We start from the raw sequence: 18965 nt of genomic DNA on the forward strand, positions 1-18965 counted from the left end.
AGACGTATAGTGCCACTGTATTCTGCTCTGTTGGCCCACTGGAAATTGTGCCCAGTTCTGGACACCACAATCAAAAAGGACTTGAGAACTGGAGCGTGTCCAGAGGAGGGGACTAAAATGTGAAGGTTGGAACCTTGCCTATGAGGAACGACTTAGGAGCTGGGATGTTTAGCTGGAGAGAGAAGGTTAAGATGATATGATAGCCCTGTTTAAATTTGAAAGGTGTCACATTGAGGAGGGGCAAGCTTGTTTCTGCTGCTCCGAGAACGGACGGAACAATGGCGCTACTAGAAACGGAATTCACCTCATTAGGAAGATCTTCCTGAGTAAGGGCTATCCGACGTGGAACACATCCCTTGGGTGTAGTGGAGTTCTCCTGGGGTCTTAAGAGGGATGGCCATCTTTGGGGTGCTTTGTTTAGATTCCTGCATGGAGGGGGTGGATGGTGCCCTTGGGCTCTCACTAGATTTATGATCCTCCTTTCTATGATTCTATGATTCTATTAATGCAGCATTCACTTTCAGCGCTCCACAGTTTAGTGTGTGTTATGCGGTGTTAATTGTTAGATGTATACACACACACACAACACAGAAGCTGGTGTGTACACTAATAGTTCACACTTTTGCAGTTACCATCTGTGTATGTGGTATATCTTGTGGGTGTGTGTGTGTGTGTGTACCACACCCACACACCACACACACACATATTAAACACTCAAGCAGACAGCTGTGTGTGTACACATATAAATCGGCATACCCTTTGGCTGTGGCAAGTGTGTTTTTGTATTATATATGTGGTGTGTGTGTGTGTATTAACACTCATACAGACAAATGTGTGTGTACACATAAAAGAGGCATCACACTTTTGGCTGTACCACTATGTGTATATGTAAATGTGTGTGTACACATAAAAAAAAGGCATCTCACTTTTTGGCTGTACCACTATGTGTATGTATATATATAAGTATGTATGTATTTATGTGTGTGCATATAAATATACACACACACACACACACACACACATACAGATGGTGCATACCCCTTTTGTAAGTGGCTAAAGGCAGCAATTCTCGCGATATTACGCACTAAACAGTGACCTCATTCTTCACCCCGGAAGTTAAAAATGTTGCCCCCGTTCAGAGCCCCACAGAGCATGCGCAAAGCTGCTGATGTGCATTGGCCAATACACATTGTATTGGGCTGGTGTGGTTATCCAATCTGCACTTGCCTCACTTTGCCTGAATACGCATTGGCTGATTCGCAAAACCTTGATTTGGAAGGCCGCCCAGGTGTGAAACAACAATGCGATATGACGCGAATACGAATCGGCAAAGCGTATTCAGAGAGCAAGAGTGTGAATGAACGATGCGATATGACGCGAATACGCATCGACCAATGCGAACTGAAACTACTTCTGTGCCCTGTGTGGTAAGGTCCTAGGTGTCCTTGGTACGAATCTTCTTGTCTGAGCCATTGCTTCCATTGCTTATGTTACAGTATATGGTACTGTGGCTGGTAATGTCTTCAGTTGAGTTTAAGGCTGGTCCTTAAACTGTCACAAGCAAACTTTGTCCCACCTGCTTTTCTTGGCACATCAGCATGATGAGCTCATTTTGCTTCCTGCTGCAAGCAATTCCCCCATTAAGGCTTTTATCAGCCCACCTCAGTTTCCCAGGGAACAATAGATATGTCTGCTTCTAAGGCCTGGAGACCTTTTGAAGTCAGGCATGTTAACAAAATTAAAAGAGGACATGGACCTTTGAGAACATGGACCCTTCTCCACCAATACCACCAACTTGATTAATTCACCTCCATCCCAACCAGTTAACCACACAAATCATGACAAACTGCACTGAGTCAAGGAAGAGTAGAGTGCTTCAGCCGCTCCTTTCTTCTCTAGGTATTTTGTTGGGATGTAGGAGTGAGATTGTTATTGTTGTAGTCCACGCTCAAACCACTACAAACTACTGCAAGTTGTTGTGTGACTTGGCTCTTTTAAATTGCTTCACAGAGTTGTGTGTCTTCAAGTCACACAACTTGCAGTGTGGTGTAGTGGTTTGAGCACGGGCTACACTACCAAGCTCAAGTGTCAGCTGGCTTGTGTCCAGCTTTTTTCTCTGGATACCTTGGGTGCTGTAAGAACTCCACCTTAGGTAATCTGTTTTACATTTGACATACTTTTCATTTTTCACAAATCTAAGTTGGAGACTTTTACTATCTCTGCTGCCACATAGTGGTAAGTAACTGCTGTATCAGGACAGGAAAACTAACAGTAAAAGGAAAAACTAAGTAGGGTAGAGGATGTTTGACACAAGGGGCCAAAACAGTAGGCAGACCCATTGGAGTATGGTAATATTTCCATGTCCACTCAGGACACAGGATATTTCTGGGCAACTGTAGCATCACCCGTATTGTCTCCTCAAAGAAATAGTGATTTGAGTTCTCAGATCTTATGCCCTGGACCCTCTTCTACAGATCAAATGTTGAGGGGCCTGCCTTGAAAAGTGTTGGAGTGTGTATACAGACTATTTATTGTTCCAGTGGTACAATCTGTGCAACTGTGGTTAACAATTACTATATTTTGCTTAATAATATTGCCTGGGCTTCCCCCTTTAACAGGACCCTCATAACCTCACCTGGGTTCATCCTTTTGTCTCAGGTTTGGGCCTGGAAATTTCAGATCTTAGAATAGTCTTGACCTGATAATCCTAGCAAAGACAGATGTACTGTAAGGCCCTAAACTAAGATCATCAGAACTACCTTAACTGTTAAAGGAAGCCTTGACCACCAGCCATCATATGTGGCTGTTTATTTTTATTCCTTTCCTGATGGAATTGCTTCTTTAGAAGTTTTCAGTAAAGATGGATGGATGGATGAGGAAATAGTGTGATATCTATGAATAGATAGGCATTAAGGCTTCAGTGGCACAGTTAATTACATCCTGAGTTTAGTTTTCCAGTCAGACGTAACACACTTTGGCCTGAATCTTATTGGCTGTCCCAAGCAGAGTAGGTCTATTCAATAAATGGTATTTACTTAAGCCTTGGCTCAGAACTGATCAATTAATTAAATGTGTCTACTCTAGTTAGGTCTATCAACAAGACTCTGGGTGCTTTTCAAATTATTTCCAAAATTATCAAGGGCACAGAGGTGTGGAGGCTGGAGGCTGTTGTTGTTCGGCACCTTTAAGTTATTACTGACTTATGGTGACCCTAAGGTGAACCTATCACAGGGTTTTCTTGGCAAGTTTCTTCACAGGTTTGCCATTGTCATCCTCTGAGGCTGAGAAAGTGTGACTTGCCCAAGGTCACTAAGTAGGTTTCCATGGCCAAGCCAGGATTCGAATCCTGGTCTCCAGAGTCCAAGTCCTAGTGCTCAAACCACTAGACCTCGCTGGCTCCCAAGACTGGACAGGAGTCACAACTATACAAAACTAAGTTGAATTTTTTCTTTTTACAGTTTAGGATTTTGTGAACTGCAGCTCTCAGACCTTGTACTGGGTTCGATTACATCTCAACTTTACACTATTCTGTAAAAATTAATCAGGCTGTTCCTCAAAAATTAACCATGGTAGGGAGCTGTTTCTAATACCACCATGTCCATGACAGTGAAGGGAAGGCCAAGGTCACTTTTGAGGAATGAACATCTAGTTTACACAGAATAAAATAGTTCTGATAAGATTAGATTTGCAACACATAGCTACAAATCTGGGGTTCCTCCCCCTGCAGAATCAAGGGCTATCTTAGGGACTGTAGACTGGGATTTTGGGGGCATGAAGACATAAACCCATACTTAAGTTAAACTCTTGTTGATGTGCAATAGCATAGCACATCTGAATGAGAAACTGTATTTATTCTAAGGAACAGCAGTATCCCTTAGATCTAAGCTATCCTGGACATATATTCCTCAGGTCTGTTAAAATCTCCTGTGGGCATCTCAACTACAGAGCGAACTGCTGGAACAAAGTGGAGAGAGGCTGCTGATGTGCACTTCCTTACTGATTCAAAATTCATAGTTGTGAAATACTGGAGGAGAGGGCTGATCACTTTATTTGCTTTTAATTTTCCACTATTGTTGCTTTTAGTATATCTTTCCAGGGCTGTGATGAGAATTATGGAGAAAAGTTATGTGAAGTATTCTAAAGTGCTATATAAATGGTGGTATTGCTTCAGCTTATGTTCCCAAATCTCAGACACATTCTTGTTTGTACAATATATACTTTCAAGCTATTCAAGCAGTCCTTTGGTGATAGATGTTTGAGTAGCGATTTTTAAAAAGTCCTCTCATCCAGAGATATGCCTGCAATTCTGAAGGCAGTTTATGGATTAGGCTATTAATTGTGCCATCAGCCCACCTCAGTCACAGAACCACCACCTTTATATTGATAGGTGCTCCTTCTTTCCCCATTGCTACTTTTTTTCTTACTAAAATCAGATAAGAAAAGGCAAAACTGCACAATGCCTTTGGACTGGAAAAGCTGTAAAACCTTTGTCTGGAATATCCCTTGTCTCTTCGAAAAACTACTATGGGCCCAAACAGACAGGCCAAAATAAAGCTGCTTCGGGTTACTTTGGAAGTATGCTGTTTAAATGACACACGCATCCTAGGAGGCCGGAAGCCACGCCAAAGCTATGCTCCAGTCCTTAGGGCTGGAGTGTGGCTTTGCCATGGCTTTTGGCATCTTAGGACGCATGCATAATTTAAACAGCATACCTCCAATGTGACCCAAAGCAGCTTTATTTTGGCCTGTCTGTTCAGGCCCCAAGATACCAAGACGTGAGTTTCCAAACTTTAGTCATCCAGATGTTTTGGACTTCAGCTCCCAGACTTCCTGCTAGCTGACCAAGTTGGCTTGGCATTTTGGGAACAGAAGTCCAAAATACCTGGAGAGCCAAAGTTTGGGAACTAATGTCCTAAGACCTCGGATACAGGGCAATATATATTATTTTTGTTTAAACAAAAATTTAATCATATTAGATTGTCTTTCAAAGTATATTGATCTCAGTGCCCCCATGTTGGAAAACTGATTCTTGCGAGTCCTCTTTCACATGTTTGTCCAGAAGCTACATTGGTGGCATAGAACAAGCAGCTGTAAGGCTCGTAATGGAAGAATGTTTTCTTAGTATTTAGCACTTACCAGGATACGTGGATGGGAAATAAGATGGTATCCATGGAATTATAATTATTGGTAGTGGGATACTTTTAATGAATCATTTAATAACCTAAACCCAAAAGTATGAGTAAATAATAAACAAAGAAAGAAATGACACACAAAGGAAGCGGAGGCAGTTTCCTTATTAGCTATGTTTATTATGCCGCGGCTCAAGCCGCTCTGTACACAAAGCACCCAGCTGCTTTAAAGCTACTTGGTTTACACTGGATTTTTTTTTTTTAAAAAAAAGGGTTTTTTTAAATGAGCTAGAAATTGTCCTTCTATAGCAGAGGGGAGACTAGCAGGGCTGTCCCCCCATTACACTACACAGCATGGGAAGGGAAGAGGGAACAGGGAGCAGCAGTTGCCCCTGGACTGGGCTCCTGCCTGCTCACTGCTCCCACCAGCAGTATTTACAGCCAGGAATAGCTGGAATGTACAGGGTGCAAGGAGGAAAGTAGGTAGTTGACTGCTGGGCCAAAAGTCTTCAGGAGAAACAAGACAAGTATTTTTTTTTAATATAATCTCAGTACCTTGCATGCCAAAGTGAAACATATGATGTCTGTGGCTGCCCCAAGATCCTACAGTACCACAGGGGCAAGAGCATTGCCTTCAGGAAAAAGTAGGCTGAAGGCAGCCTCAGACAAGGTAGTGGTGGGGAAGTCAGGAAGGGCCAGGCATAAAAACACAGTGGCTCAGAATACTTTGGAGACTGGGAAATCCCCATGACCACGGCTAACATTAGCCAAAACAACACAGGGATTTTTTTTTAAGGGGGGCGGAGGAATGGGCTGAGGCATAGCTTTAGAATTTCAGATGAATAAATTAACCTGGAATGTGATGAAGTGCCAAGTTCAAGGGTGGGGCTCAGTTCCCTGCATGACAGAGGCAAGGTTGGGACTTGGCCCTCTGTGTGGCAGTGCCAGCCTAGGCTAATGCTGCGTACCCAGTACACAAATACAGTGAGCAAAATCCCGCCCCAACATGGTGGGAAGGGAGGTGGGTGCTCAACCCGACAAACAATGCCACACAGAGGGGGAGAAAGGGTGCCTACTTTCCTCTTCATCCCTCACAACATGAAGGCCCACAGGAAGAAGAGTGGCACAACAGGGGCTGACACTGAATATGCTGTAAAAATAAAGGCGTTTAGAGTAAAATGCAGGGTTTATACAAAAAAGGGTTATTTTTAAAAAAACCTCCCCAGAAATCAGGTTGTCATGTCAACAAAGGAGGGACAGCCTGGGCTCTGTGGCAGTGAGGGAATGAGGAAGCCAAGCCTCCCCTCTCCCAAATCAGGCATCTTATTTTTTAAAAAAACTTTTTTACACTTGAGTTTTTTCTTATAAAAACACAATTCGGGGAAACAACAGGATCCTGGAGGCGAGCACAGGCCCCAATGGGGGCCACAGTGGGACACAAGCCTCTGGGAGTTTTTCCACAATTTAGCTCCTCATGCAAACACCTGCATTTTAGCGGACGGCTCCGCCGAAGGAAGCTGAGTGTGGCTGGGGCCCAGGACAGTGGGGCTGGGGGTGGACTCAGACCAATCGGACAAGGAGTGCGGAGAGGGGCTGCTCCACTGCTCTGGGGACTCTGGGGAGGGGGTCAGGTAGGGGTGCTCGCTTGGCGGGTGGAGGAAGTGCTTGGGTGTTGCATCCTGGCCCTGCGTGTAACTGTGTTGAGAGGGTGGTGTTGGATAATCCTCCACCCCTGTGGGCTTTAAGTACTGTGGGGGCCCTGCACGCGGAGCCCCTTGGCCTTGGCCCTCCTGAGGGGAGACAGGCTGGTTGGCCCGCATGGTGGTTGCTGGTGGGGGCATGGGTTGGGCTGGCTCCTTGGCCTGTGCAGGAGCTGGATTGGGCAACCCCTGTGAGCTGTGACCCATGGCCATGTGGTTAGGCAGAAGCAACCCGGGTGGGAAAGCTTGGCCAGGCTGGTGTAGGTTAGGATGGGAGGCAGCAGGGTGCACAACTCCTATGATTGGCTGGCACTGGGAAGTAGGGACACGGGCATGCCAATCAAAAGGCATGGCCACAGGGCTGACCATGCCCAGACTGAGCCCCATGCGGCCAGGTGGCACGGAGAGGCGGTTCATAGAGAGAAGGGTGCCATCACCTAGGTCACTGAGGCGTGCCAAACTGACAGCAAAAGGGGCTTCCATCATGCCATGGACCATGGGAGTGGAGGGTACTGACAATGATGCACTGGCTGTGTGGAAAACCCCTGGCGAGGCAGGATTGGGCACATATGGGGAGTCCAGCGAATCAACAGGAGACAGGGTGACAGAACTTTCCAAGAGAGCACCTTGACACTCCAGGTTAAGCTTCTTGGCACGGGCCTTGGCCTCTTTGCTCTCCCGGGCCAGGCTGGCACTGCTGCCTGCTGTCACATTCTTGGCACTAGGCCGCCGGCTCTTCTTGCCTTGTGGAGTGGGCTTGAGGCTGGGTAAGTAGCTATTGGGAGGGCACATGAGCGGGGAAAGGGAATGACCAGCAGGTAGCCCCCCTTGTGGGCTGCGCACAGTGTTGTAGTCATCCAAAAGCCGGACAATGTCATGGTGCAGGCGCTCCTGGGCCACATCACGTGGCAGCCGATCCATATGGTCTGTGATCTCACGGTTAGCGAAGTGGTCCAGCAGGATTTTGGCTGCCTCATGACTGCCTTCCCGGGCCGCCAGAAACAATGGTGTCTCCTCCTACCACAGAGAAGACAGATTGATGGGCATGTACTGTAGATGTTCTAGTACTGTGTAGTGCTTCTACTTCCCCCAAAAACGCCCCAATTTTTTTTAAAAAATGCACAAAAATGGCAGGAAAGACACCAGATCTACCTGGAAAGCACCTAGAAGAGTGGAAAGAACTCCACCCGCTAGTAGGTGCTGACAGTAACAGTTATGATTCTCCAAATTATGGGGAAGGCACTATGGTTTTAAAAAAAAATCAAATATAATCAAGAACATACCTTGCTGTCCTGCATATCCTTGTTAGCCCCATTCTTAAGCAGTGCAATTGTAGCCTCTACATTGTTGACAGCTGCTGCCCAGTGCAGGGCTGATTTACCTGGGAGAGAGGATGGCATCCAGCTTAATAAAACTGCTCCTGTGTCAATGATCTTTCAAATCTACCAGACACCTTCTGTTATACCAGTTCTCCCAATGCTCCTTAGTCTTAAGGTACCATCTTCTTTTCCATTACTATTGCAGCCATTACCACCCCTCTAACCCCTGACCATCTATAGATGTGGGACTTTGTAAATGCCCTCAGAAAAAAACTACATTGTTATGTAGATGAATGCCCAGGCCAGTTTTGAGCAACTATAAGCCACCACCCCCACCCCAATATGTCTAATGTTCTGCAAAACAAATGGTCTGATAAGATTTTCTGTGGAACAGCTTGTTTGTCCCTTCTTGCCAGGCCCATACACCACTCTTTGAACACAACAAGGCACTGCTGTTACTACAGCCTTCCCCTCAGATATTCTACTACAGTGCGCCAGTGTTATACATGGGCGTGTTTTACGCGGATTCCAGCATATGCTGGAAGCCGTGACGGAAGTGAGGGAGGTGTGCAGTGGGAAGAAAACAATGGCACACGCTCCTGCGGCATGCACCCCGTACACCGCTGCTGCACCGCCGCCACGGGCATGAACCCCATTCAAATGAGCATCCACGTTTTTTCCTTTATGCGGGGGGATCCGGAACAGATCCCCCACGTAAGGGAAGGGCGGACTGTACTCCTACCTCTCCCTCTTCTAGCTGTGTGGGTACAGGGCTCTGCAAAAACACTGCCCATGGCCATGGAAAGCTCTCACCTCAGGAACAGATACCAAATGAGTTTTGTGGAAGGAAAATGAACAAAATTCAGGAAAACAGCCAAGTGAATTCCTGCTGGTTGAGGCATATCCAGAGTAACCAGATTAGTGGTTCAGGTTGGAAGGTGAGCATAGTGGGAGGAGAGGAATGAGACTGCCTCTGCATGTGTAAAGTCTCTACATGTGTAAAATCAATCTGGCATACTTTTGCAAAAGGTAGTCTGTGATCTGCAAATATAGATACAGTGGTACCTCGGGTTACGAAATTAATTCGTTCCGCGGCTAATTTCGTAACCCGAAAAACCTTCGTAAGCCGAATTGCCATAGGCGCTAATGGAAAAATAGCTCTCTGCTGCCCTCCGGTGGCGGAAAATAGCGCCGAGGTTTTTTCGTAACCCGAAGAAACCTTCGTAAGCCGAAACAATAAATCCCTATGGGATTTTTTCGTAACCCGAAAAATTCGTAACCTGGGTAATTCGTATCCCGGGGTACCACTGTATAAGGAGGCCTGCTGAAAACCTAAAGTAGAAGATGTTAATGGCAACTATCTAAGTAATGGAGACAAATTCCAGTGCTGCCCAGCTTGTAGGATAAACCAGTTCATTCTGAGGGCCACATACCCATCTCATCCACAGCATTGACATCGGCATGACAGGCAATCAATTCCTCCACCATGCCTTCCACAGCCAGTCTGGCTGCCAGGATCAGTGCAGTTGAACCATCCCCCATTCGAGCATCCAAATCTGTAGATCGATTCCGGATCAGGATCTGTCAACAATAGTGGGACATTAGGTGGGAGTGGAACCAAGCACACCATGCAAAATAGTACACCTCCACTGTCCAGTTCTCATTTTTCTCAGATGTTATGTCAATGGGAACTGCAGAAAGGGCTAGCTTTCTGCATTGATAACATAGGTGATAACAATTGCAGTGACTCTTCACTGGAAATGCATAACTGTGCTGCCAGTGTAAGCAAGGCAAATGATAATAGCCATGGATATCTCACAGGATTCCAAAAGGCTTCAAAAGTGTACTGGGAAAGAATTGTTACATCAAGAGGACAAGTCTCACCTGAAAGACCCCCTGGGCATCAGCAGTCACAGCAGCATGAAGTGGTGTGCGCCCTGTGTTGTCCTGCGCATTGGTGTCTGCACCAGCATCCAACAAACGCTTGGCAGCATCTGCACGTGCATATCTGGCAGCCAAGTGCAGTGCAGTCTCTCCAGTGCGGTCGGTTTGGGCACTCAGATTAGCCCCCTGGCAGATTAGGTCTGAAATGATGTTGGCTGAAGAATCATCTGCTTCCTCTTCCTCGGCCAGATCAGTCTCCATGCCACCACCACAGAAGGAAGCCAGCATAAGTGGCGTGAAACCATCTGAAAGGAGCCACCAACAATGATTTATTTTCCAAAAAAGTATTTACTTTGTTTCTTTTTTCTCAATACACTATATATTTCTATGGGAACAAAGCATGTTGGGGCATTGCTTGTGAAAAGAAGTCACAGACCGATTCTGTTCTGCAGATGCAGACAAAGACTATGCACAGGGTTTTCTGCCCCTACACCACCCTCTTTTCTAAATTACCTGGTCCACGGACGTTGACATCCATACAGTCAGTGTCAAATTCACCCTGGGGTGGTGTAAGGGCCATAGAAGGTGGCATGCGGATGTCTGCTGCTACCAAGTGGTGCTGTGTCCATTGGCGGCAGTCCACAGGGTCTTCACAGTCTATAGTAGGCTCCTCCACCTGGCAAGGAAAAACACAGGTCTGTAACTTAGGGGACATTTCCCCTATTCATCTGCTACATCCAACAATGTAATTGCTGACTGCAATGTACTTCGCAGGGAAAGATCACATAAATCCAGGCCACGGTCAAAACACAAAACAAAACCAAAAACCCAGCAGCCATAGCATTTAAAAGACAGGAAAGAAAGCAGAGTGGAGACAGACAGAGGGGTTGCTCCAAAAATGACAAGTGTAAAGAAGAAAAAGAAGCAAAACCCAAATGGAATAGTCACTACCTTTAGTCTCTTGGCCTCTGGGCATTCAGCTTCCAACCAGTCTTCTGAGCTGTCTGGTATGAGACTCTCCCCTTTGCCAATATTCCTGCAGGTGGAGCAATGAAGCCAAATGGTAGTGCAAGGAAGACAGTAATTAGTTTTCAACAACTTGCTTTCTTTTATGTACACCCACATACAAGCATAATTAAAGGAAATGTTCTCCATGAACTACTCACTAGTACTGCTAACAATGCTGCACAATTTGACAAGTTACTATGACTGTTCTCTGTAGCAGCTGCTACAGAGGGACAGAGGCCTTGTATCTAAGAACTTGCTTGGAAGCCACAGGTGACAATGAATTCCATGTAAGTGTGTGAGCAGAGTGGAAGAGAATAAATGGATTCCTCCTCCAACAGCCTGCTTGGTTTCAATGCTAACTGAAGAGAAAAGCAAATCTATTCCTCTGCTGTCAGCACAGAAAGAGAACAGGAGGGGTGATAGTGTGATCCATCTTTCTACCTCTTCCCTTGAGTAAACATCTTTTCTTCTCTTTCACTACTAGACTGTGTTTCCGCACTGGCTGCAGAGAAATGGCTTCTCTTTTTCTGCAGCCAGCAAAGAAATGGAGACTAGTAGCTTCTTAGCAGATCAATACAGAAATTTACTTTGGCTGGCAAGTAACTTCTAGAAAGTTATTTGCAAGGTTCTCTGTAACAGAGACTATGTATTGATTCTGGGCAGCAGCTGGATGTGTGAGAGTCTCTTACTTCATGCCGAGGGCATCCTGGCCCACAGGCTCACGCCGGTTCTTGTTGCTATTCTCTTTCTTCAAACTGAAACCTTCAGGAAACCAGAGGGTGCTATGCTCTCTTTTGCGTCGTGCTACCAGCACACCCAACACCAGAATCACCAGGAGGATCAGGGCTGCTACCACCAGCAGTGGTAGCAGCTTGAGTGGGTCTGACCCATCTTCCAACTTTACACCTAAAGAAGCAATGTCACAGCATTAATAGAACTTCCAATAACACGCTGTACTTTAAACCAGACAGAGGGAAGAAAAACCAAATGCAGTAAAACTGTGATTCCCCAACTCCCACAAAAGGACCCTTACCTTTTACAGCCTTGAGTGGGTATGGGAACTCTAGGCGCTCTACAGCTGAGAGAGCACCAAGGTAGTCAGCAGCACTTTCTGCATCAGGAAAGCACTTGTCTGAAGCTTGATAACAGAGGCGGTTATCAATCTCAAGAGTAACTTCAGACCTGGAGAAAGAGCCAAGAATTATAAGGGCCTAGTGCAAGTCAACCACCTCTACAAGAAATACCACCCTTCAGTTTATGAGAAGACCTAGCTTTTTACATCTGAATTTACTAGAGGCATTTCTGGCTGAAATTACCCTTGCCTCCAGATGTATGAACATTAGGAATGCCAATGCAATTGTTATAATTCTCCCTCTACAATAAATATATGCATTTTCCCCATAATTGTTAACAGTTATTTGTTTTAATGGTGCATTCAGTATATTTCACTGACATTCACACAGATCTCCAGTAATCTGGCACCACCTTAGGGACTTACTTCTTTATTTTTATTTTGTATTAACTGCATATATTCCTTGGGTAACATAGTGGAATTCTTTGAGAATGCATGCATATGGCAATTTATCAGTGTATAATCTACTATTTGGCTCTGAAGCCTCTTCTGTGGTCATTTGGATTTGTAGCATTTTTGCAAAAGTGGCAGACAGGTAGTTACAGTTATGTACTTTCTCGGGCATCTTCTCTAGTGAAGGCAGCTGGAAACAGTTTCCCTAAACTGCTTCTTTCCATGCAAGCTGTGTTTCCTCCTCCCTCAATATCCTCCAAACCCAGATTGCTGCTAAGTGCCATAACAGCTCTATTAGCCAGCCTTGAAACCCTTCCCTTTCCTTGGGTTCATCTGTACCTCTTACCCAATAATCTCTTGCCCCAGCTCCCTGCGATGTCGAGCACCAGATCCATAATATGGCTTGATCATATAATTGCCATTGTTATCAAGCCGAAAGCGCACTGAGGTTCGCAAAATGGCACTTAGCTTCTGGAGGAAGACAGTACTTGTGCGGAGCAGTTCATCAGGATGCAGCAGCACCGTTATGACCAAAACACCGTTTGCCAAGTGCTCAGGCACTTCCCGGGCACAATCGAGACCATCCCAGCCACATTCTTCAGTGTTACAGCCCTGGTCACAGCGTCCATCAGCAAAGTGATCTGAGCAGTATTTTTCATAAACAGGGCTGTGGAGGAAGAAGGAGACAGAACTGTATCAAACCAGTCAAGAAAAATGCTGTGCTAACCCAGATAACAGTTCATCCTGAATGGCTAATCATCACTAAGGGAAGAGCACACAACAGTGTGGGTCTGCTGGAGAGATTATTTCTACACATCCTCAACACAAGTGTTATACACAAGGAGAAGGATACAGGAACAAAAAGAAATGTTCAAGTCTCTAGGTTTGGGAAATAACTTAAGCTTTGAGGGCTTGTGTATAGCACTCCCTTAACCCAAGTAAGAAACTTTGCACTCTCATTTGGTTAGTAAGAAGCTTTGCACTCTCATTTGGTTAATCTGGAGTAAAACCCAACCCTCCATATTTGGAGAATCTGGTATATGGTATATCACTAAAGCCCACCCTACCCCCCCCCCCCAAAAAAAACCCATGCAGCAGCTGGACTCACTTGCAGGTGCGATCTCGGTTCTTGCAGTCAAAATTATCATAAAGGCATTCAACAGTGTTGCATAACTCATCACACTGGCTGTTGTTGAAGTACTGCCAACATTGCGGGCTCTCACACTGCTTCCAGGGATCATCCACCAACAGGGAACAGTCACCCCCATCCCAGTGACAAGCTGGAATATTGCACATCTTATCACAGTACCAATCTCCAGCCTTGGCAGCACATTCCTCCAGTGGACAACGGACTTCAGGAAGCTGAGGGGGATGCATGTGGCGTGGGGCCTGGCACTGTGGGCCGGAGAAGTCCCCAAGACAAAGGCACTGAAAATAAGGAGGGCTAGAAATCTCACGGCAGGCACCCCCATTGTGACAAGGCAGGCTTGAGCAGCTACTGTTTGCACGAAGGCGGCAGTCAGGTCCAGCCCACCCAGGTGGACAGTAGCAGCGAGCACCAAGGACTGAGGTCCGGCAGGTGCCACCATTGAAGCAGAAGAGTTCCCGGCAGGAGAGGATGCTGCGCTCACAGTTAAAGCCCGAGTAGCCCTGGAAAGACAGTTAGCACAGAAAAGCTCATAAAATCCAGAATATTCTCCAATGGCTAAGATAGGAACAAAACAAAAACCCTCAACAGTCTTGTTCCCCATCTAATCCTCACCATAGTTAGGAAATCCTTCCCTCTAGAAAGATCTAGACTTAAAGCTGACATCCTGCCTTCAACTATCTTCTCTTATCCCTCACTCTCTAGCACAGGCACACCAGCACAATACTCCCTTTCCTGGACAAATGAAAACTGCCTTTTACTGCACCAAACCACTCTTGTTGGAACTGCAATCAGAACATCCAGTTCTGTGGGTAATGTCAGGTCTTGCAGTGGAACTGCTCCTCACCATTCATCCAATGGAAGCAGAAGTCCTTTCCACAGCAAGCTTTCTACTAGAGAATGCTATACTCCCTGGCCAAAAGTCTGAATGACAAACCCCTTACTTAGCAGGAACCAATATTCACTCAAGCCACAGCTTCAGCTTATCCACCTTACAGTTTTTCCATTTAACCAACCCACTGTCATCCTCTCCTTAAATATATTCCTTTGTAATGATTCTGTTGAGGATCTGCATTCATCAGTTCATGGGCACAGAGCTGGAAGGCACTTACCCGGGGGCAGTGGCAGGTGTATCCTAGAGGCAGGTTTACTGCCAGCTTACATTGTCCACCATTTTGACAAGGCTGAGACTCACATGCATTCACAATATTCTTACAGTGACGGCCTGAAGAAAAAAACAGAGTGTTACTAGTAGAGACCTGTCCATAAGACAACAAACATTTGAGCAAGGCCAAGAATATTACCCTACCATATCTGGTCCTGTATCTTACTGCCAGTTCCTGCATTCTCTCCTTGCACATACATCATAAAAAAGAACTACCTCATACACACATTTTAATCCTCCATGCATACACGTACTTCTCCAATGATATTTGGTACAACTCCTACCTCTGCCTTTATGGCTTTAAAGTGCACTTAGTTTCACATACACCCACTTGTCTTCACTTGAGCCTCTATCATCATCATGATCACAACCATCTACCTTTCCTCACAAACTGGGCTGCTTATGAATATGGGAAAACAATTGTATGTAGCATATATCCTCATTATGAAATTGCACTGGCCTCGATATGTAACCAGTGGGTGTGTAACTATGTGTAATTTCAGAAATAAAACTACTATAACATAGCTCTGTGCAACTGGAAGATACTAAATGTACCAAGCAAAAGTCTAGAAACAAACAAATGGGAAATGGTGCTAAAAATTTATGCACAAGTAGTTCAGAGTTTATACATAGTCAAGTTAGAAATCCCCCACAGAACAAAGAATGCTAAGCATTCACTGTAAGAGGTAGAATAGGATGTCAAAGAGCATTCCTTTTTTTTGCTGTCAACCAGCATCTATAAGGCAAAATGGACCAAATGGAAAAACAAATCAACCACATACTATTTGTAAGACAGAAGGGAAAAAACCCTACGTTTTACGGTACAACATTGTGATGGATTTTCTGAACAACATGAAAAGCCATACAACAATTTGAGCAGCAGGGGGCTACAGAAAAATATAACCAGCAAATGCATATGCTCTGCTGTTCTGCTGAAATTAAATGGTTAGATACAGTCCCCTTCTTTTGTTTTATTTAATAAAATTAGTGTCACTGTTAGCCATAGTTTCAGCCTGCTGCATCAATAGAATAGTGCTAGAGAAACAGAACCTACATTTATCATGCCTCTTGCAACGAAAGACTCATATGCTCATTTTGTAATTTCTATGGCTGGAAAAGCAATTTGGGGGATTCCAAAAAACCTTAGGCTTTGAATCTAAAACGTTAGGGCTGCTTGTTAAACCAGGTATGTTTCTTTAAGATGTAGGTTAAAATAAACTATGACGGTTTTCCCCTTTGTCATGTAGTTCCTAATTGATTAAGCACACCTTGCCTACTTCTTGCTACTCACCATTCTTTACTTAAACCTGGCTGCCCTACATACCATCACTGTAGCCGAGATCACACACACTTCTCTACTTTGACACACATCGCAATAACTTAGCATGCACTCCCACTCACCAGTGTAGCCAGGCTTGCAAATACACTGATAGTCACTGGCTTCCTGAACGCAGTCAAGTGTGTTGCGTGGGTGGCAGTGATTGGATTGGCATTCATTTATGTCTCCCTCACAACGCTCGCCTGTAAAGCCTGGTGGGCAGCTGCATCGGTAGCCACCCACTCTGTCCACACATGTTCCATTATTGAGGCACTTAGGGACACGACTGCCAGGATTCATGGCACAATCATCCTCATTAATTTCACACAAGACACCTAGAGACATAACACAAAGTCACCACACAAACATCCCAACACAGGAAAGTCTAAACCTCTTCCCCACACCTTTTAAATTGTCTCCATAGGTAAAAGAACTCGTTTTCTACACTCTGTGGTGCTCTAGAAAAAATTAGTATTCTTTCCCCCCAATGCCTTATGGTAGAAGACATCCATGTGGCCACCAGGTAGTTTTCGACTATAGTCCCCATCTCTCTAGTGTGGGCAACAGGGTCTGAAGTCTAACAACACTAGGGAATCACTGCTCCAGAAGGACCAACTCTGTGGTTGTCCTGCTTCAAAACTATTCTGAGCCTATATCCTCCATCTTGTGACCTAAGGGAAAAAATCCAGAGTCTCTCTTCACATTATTCAACCAGGAACTCAAAACTGCAATGGCAAAAACCTCAAGTCCTCTCCTTTTCATATTGTTTATTTCTGCTACTGCAGAAGTATATTATTTACATAGCAAAGATCTCCCTACCCAATCATCACTTACCCAAAGTTCCCGGTGGACAGGAACAAATATAACGACCCACAAGGTCGATGCAAGTGCCTCCATTCTGGCAGGGGTGTGACTGACACTCATCAGTGTCATACTCACAGTTCTTCCCTTCAAAGCCTACTGGACACTAGAGTGAGAGAGAAACAAAAAAGGCAGTGTGATAAGAAGAGCCAGGAGAACTGAAACTTAGACCTTTTGACAATGTTTCCTGCTCTTGATTCTGTTGGAAATCTGTACTGTCCTTATTAGTTGCAAGTAGGTAGAAATAAGACCATTTTATATATATAAGGAAATATTCTTCAAGGATTATTAATTCCTATTCTTTGGTAGTGTTATAATCCCTTCTTGTTGCTACATCAAAATTATTAATTTTTAATGGGACATTACATGAACAGATTTTATCAAATTATGAGATATAAACTTATGCAGATCAGTCCAGCTTTACAAAGAGGAGGAACAGCAGCATCAAGTATTGTAAGCATTAAACATAAATCACAATATGGAGGTATCATATTGATCAACTGTTTAAAGATATATGTTAAAACTAATTGAAAACACGAGTTAAAGCCTTAACTCCAACAAGGACTTTTTAAAAATATGCCTGTCCCCCCTAGCCCCCCCCCCCCACAGTCTTTGGGTGTGTTTTTATTAGTGGATAAGAATTTATTATAACTAGAGTGCAAGTCTGAAGGGCAAAGCAGACTCAACAAAACCAGCCCCAGACCACAGCAACTGGAAAGCATGCTCCTTTTGCTGGCAGCATTGGGCTGACTTAGGTAGCCTCAGAGCAGCTTCTGGCCTTACGGGGTGTGTGTGCATTGTCTAAACACTACACCCTCAAAGAATATGCCCTGTTACAACCAGCTAACAATCTCGGGGTACAGACCGCCGCTTTGCGGCGGTCTGCCGCCGCCGCCAGAAGGTCCGCGGGGGTGCCGGAGTTATTTCATTTGTATGCCATCTTTTTTCCAGAGTGGGACCCAAGGTGGCTACCATAGAAAATCAATTTAAAAAACTTATTAGTAGTTATTATTTATATACAAGCTGTGTATAATAGCTCCTTAATTTTACAAGATAGCAAGCACTGTAAAATCAGTCATGTCTGTTGGGAAACATAATAAATAAATAAATACATACATACATACATACCACCTCTTCTGTTTTGGGGATCAAGGCAGGTAACAACAAAGTTTGTACAATATACAGCAATAAAAACACTAAGCCCCACAAGACCCAGGTCCAACCCTCCCTCCCAAGTATAAAATTAAACAATAAAACATGGTTTTAAAAAATACATAACAATACACTGAAATTAATAAACAACCACGAATGAGAAAAAAAGTAAGAGGAGGGGGATTCAATTGGTTCTGGACATTATCAATCTACCAAATAATTAAGATGGTCAAATATTATTGGAATAGAATTTTTATAGGTTCAGACAGAATTCTAAGTAGATAAGGGTTTCCACAGCAAAAATGAATTATCATTGCCTATTTTGTTTTAGGTTTTTTTACTTCAAGTTCTAAACACAAGAAAGACTAGCAAAAGATATACAGTGTGCCCTTACTTTGTGCAGGGGATCCGTTCTGGACTCCCCTGCATAAAGCAAATTCCACCTATGCTTGAGCCCCATTTAAATGAATGGGGCTCATGCATGCAACGGCACACCAGTACGGAGCCCACGCGTGCCATGGGCACGCACCCCATTGTTCCCTATGGGACACGAGTCAATAGTTTTGCACAGAAGAGTTCAATACTCATGCTTTCATTCACCATAGGAAACTGCTGTGGTTGTCATTTTAAAAAAAACTCTTTCAAAGGAAATTAATTCTAATAAATCATACAGACATGGGACACACATTTCTGTTATATATCTTCCTACTATATAATCTGGATAGGAAACAAATTTGAACAAAACACTAAGATGAGA

At 44.5% G+C, this 18965-nt stretch overlaps 1 protein-coding gene across 2 annotated transcripts in view; it reads right to left on the bottom strand.

Moving 5' to 3' along the window:
• Positions 1–5288: 5288 nt before the first annotated feature.
• Positions 5289–18965, bottom strand: part of NOTCH3 (notch receptor 3) — a 76471-nt gene continuing 62794 nt past the window's right edge. The window contains exons 22-34 of one of the 2 annotated variants that reach the window (XM_042451158.1): positions 17030–17162; positions 16279–16530; positions 14825–14937; positions 13674–14215; positions 12912–13232; positions 12074–12222; positions 11730–11946; positions 10984–11068; positions 10546–10708; positions 10033–10337; positions 9582–9729; positions 8113–8210; positions 5289–7846 (exon numbers count right to left, since the gene is read on the bottom strand). In XM_042451158.1, coding sequence (XP_042307092.1) covers positions 6602–7846; positions 8113–8210; positions 9582–9729; positions 10033–10337; positions 10546–10708; positions 10984–11068; positions 11730–11946; positions 12074–12222; positions 12912–13232; positions 13674–14215; positions 14825–14937; positions 16279–16530; positions 17030–17162 — 3771 coding nt within the window. In that variant the 3' untranslated portion in view covers positions 5289–6601. Of the gene's footprint in view, positions 7847–8112; positions 8211–9581; positions 9730–10032; positions 10338–10545; positions 10736–10983; positions 11069–11729; positions 11947–12073; positions 12223–12911; positions 13233–13673; positions 14216–14824; positions 14938–16278; positions 16531–17029; positions 17163–18965 lie in introns of both variants that reach the window. The other variant, XM_042451157.1, reaches the window with a different exon arrangement.

The sequence above is a fragment of the Sceloporus undulatus genome, chromosome 2 (assembly GCF_019175285.1).
Source record: "Sceloporus undulatus isolate JIND9_A2432 ecotype Alabama chromosome 2, SceUnd_v1.1, whole genome shotgun sequence".
NCBI lineage: Eukaryota > Metazoa > Chordata > Lepidosauria > Squamata > Phrynosomatidae > Sceloporus > Sceloporus undulatus.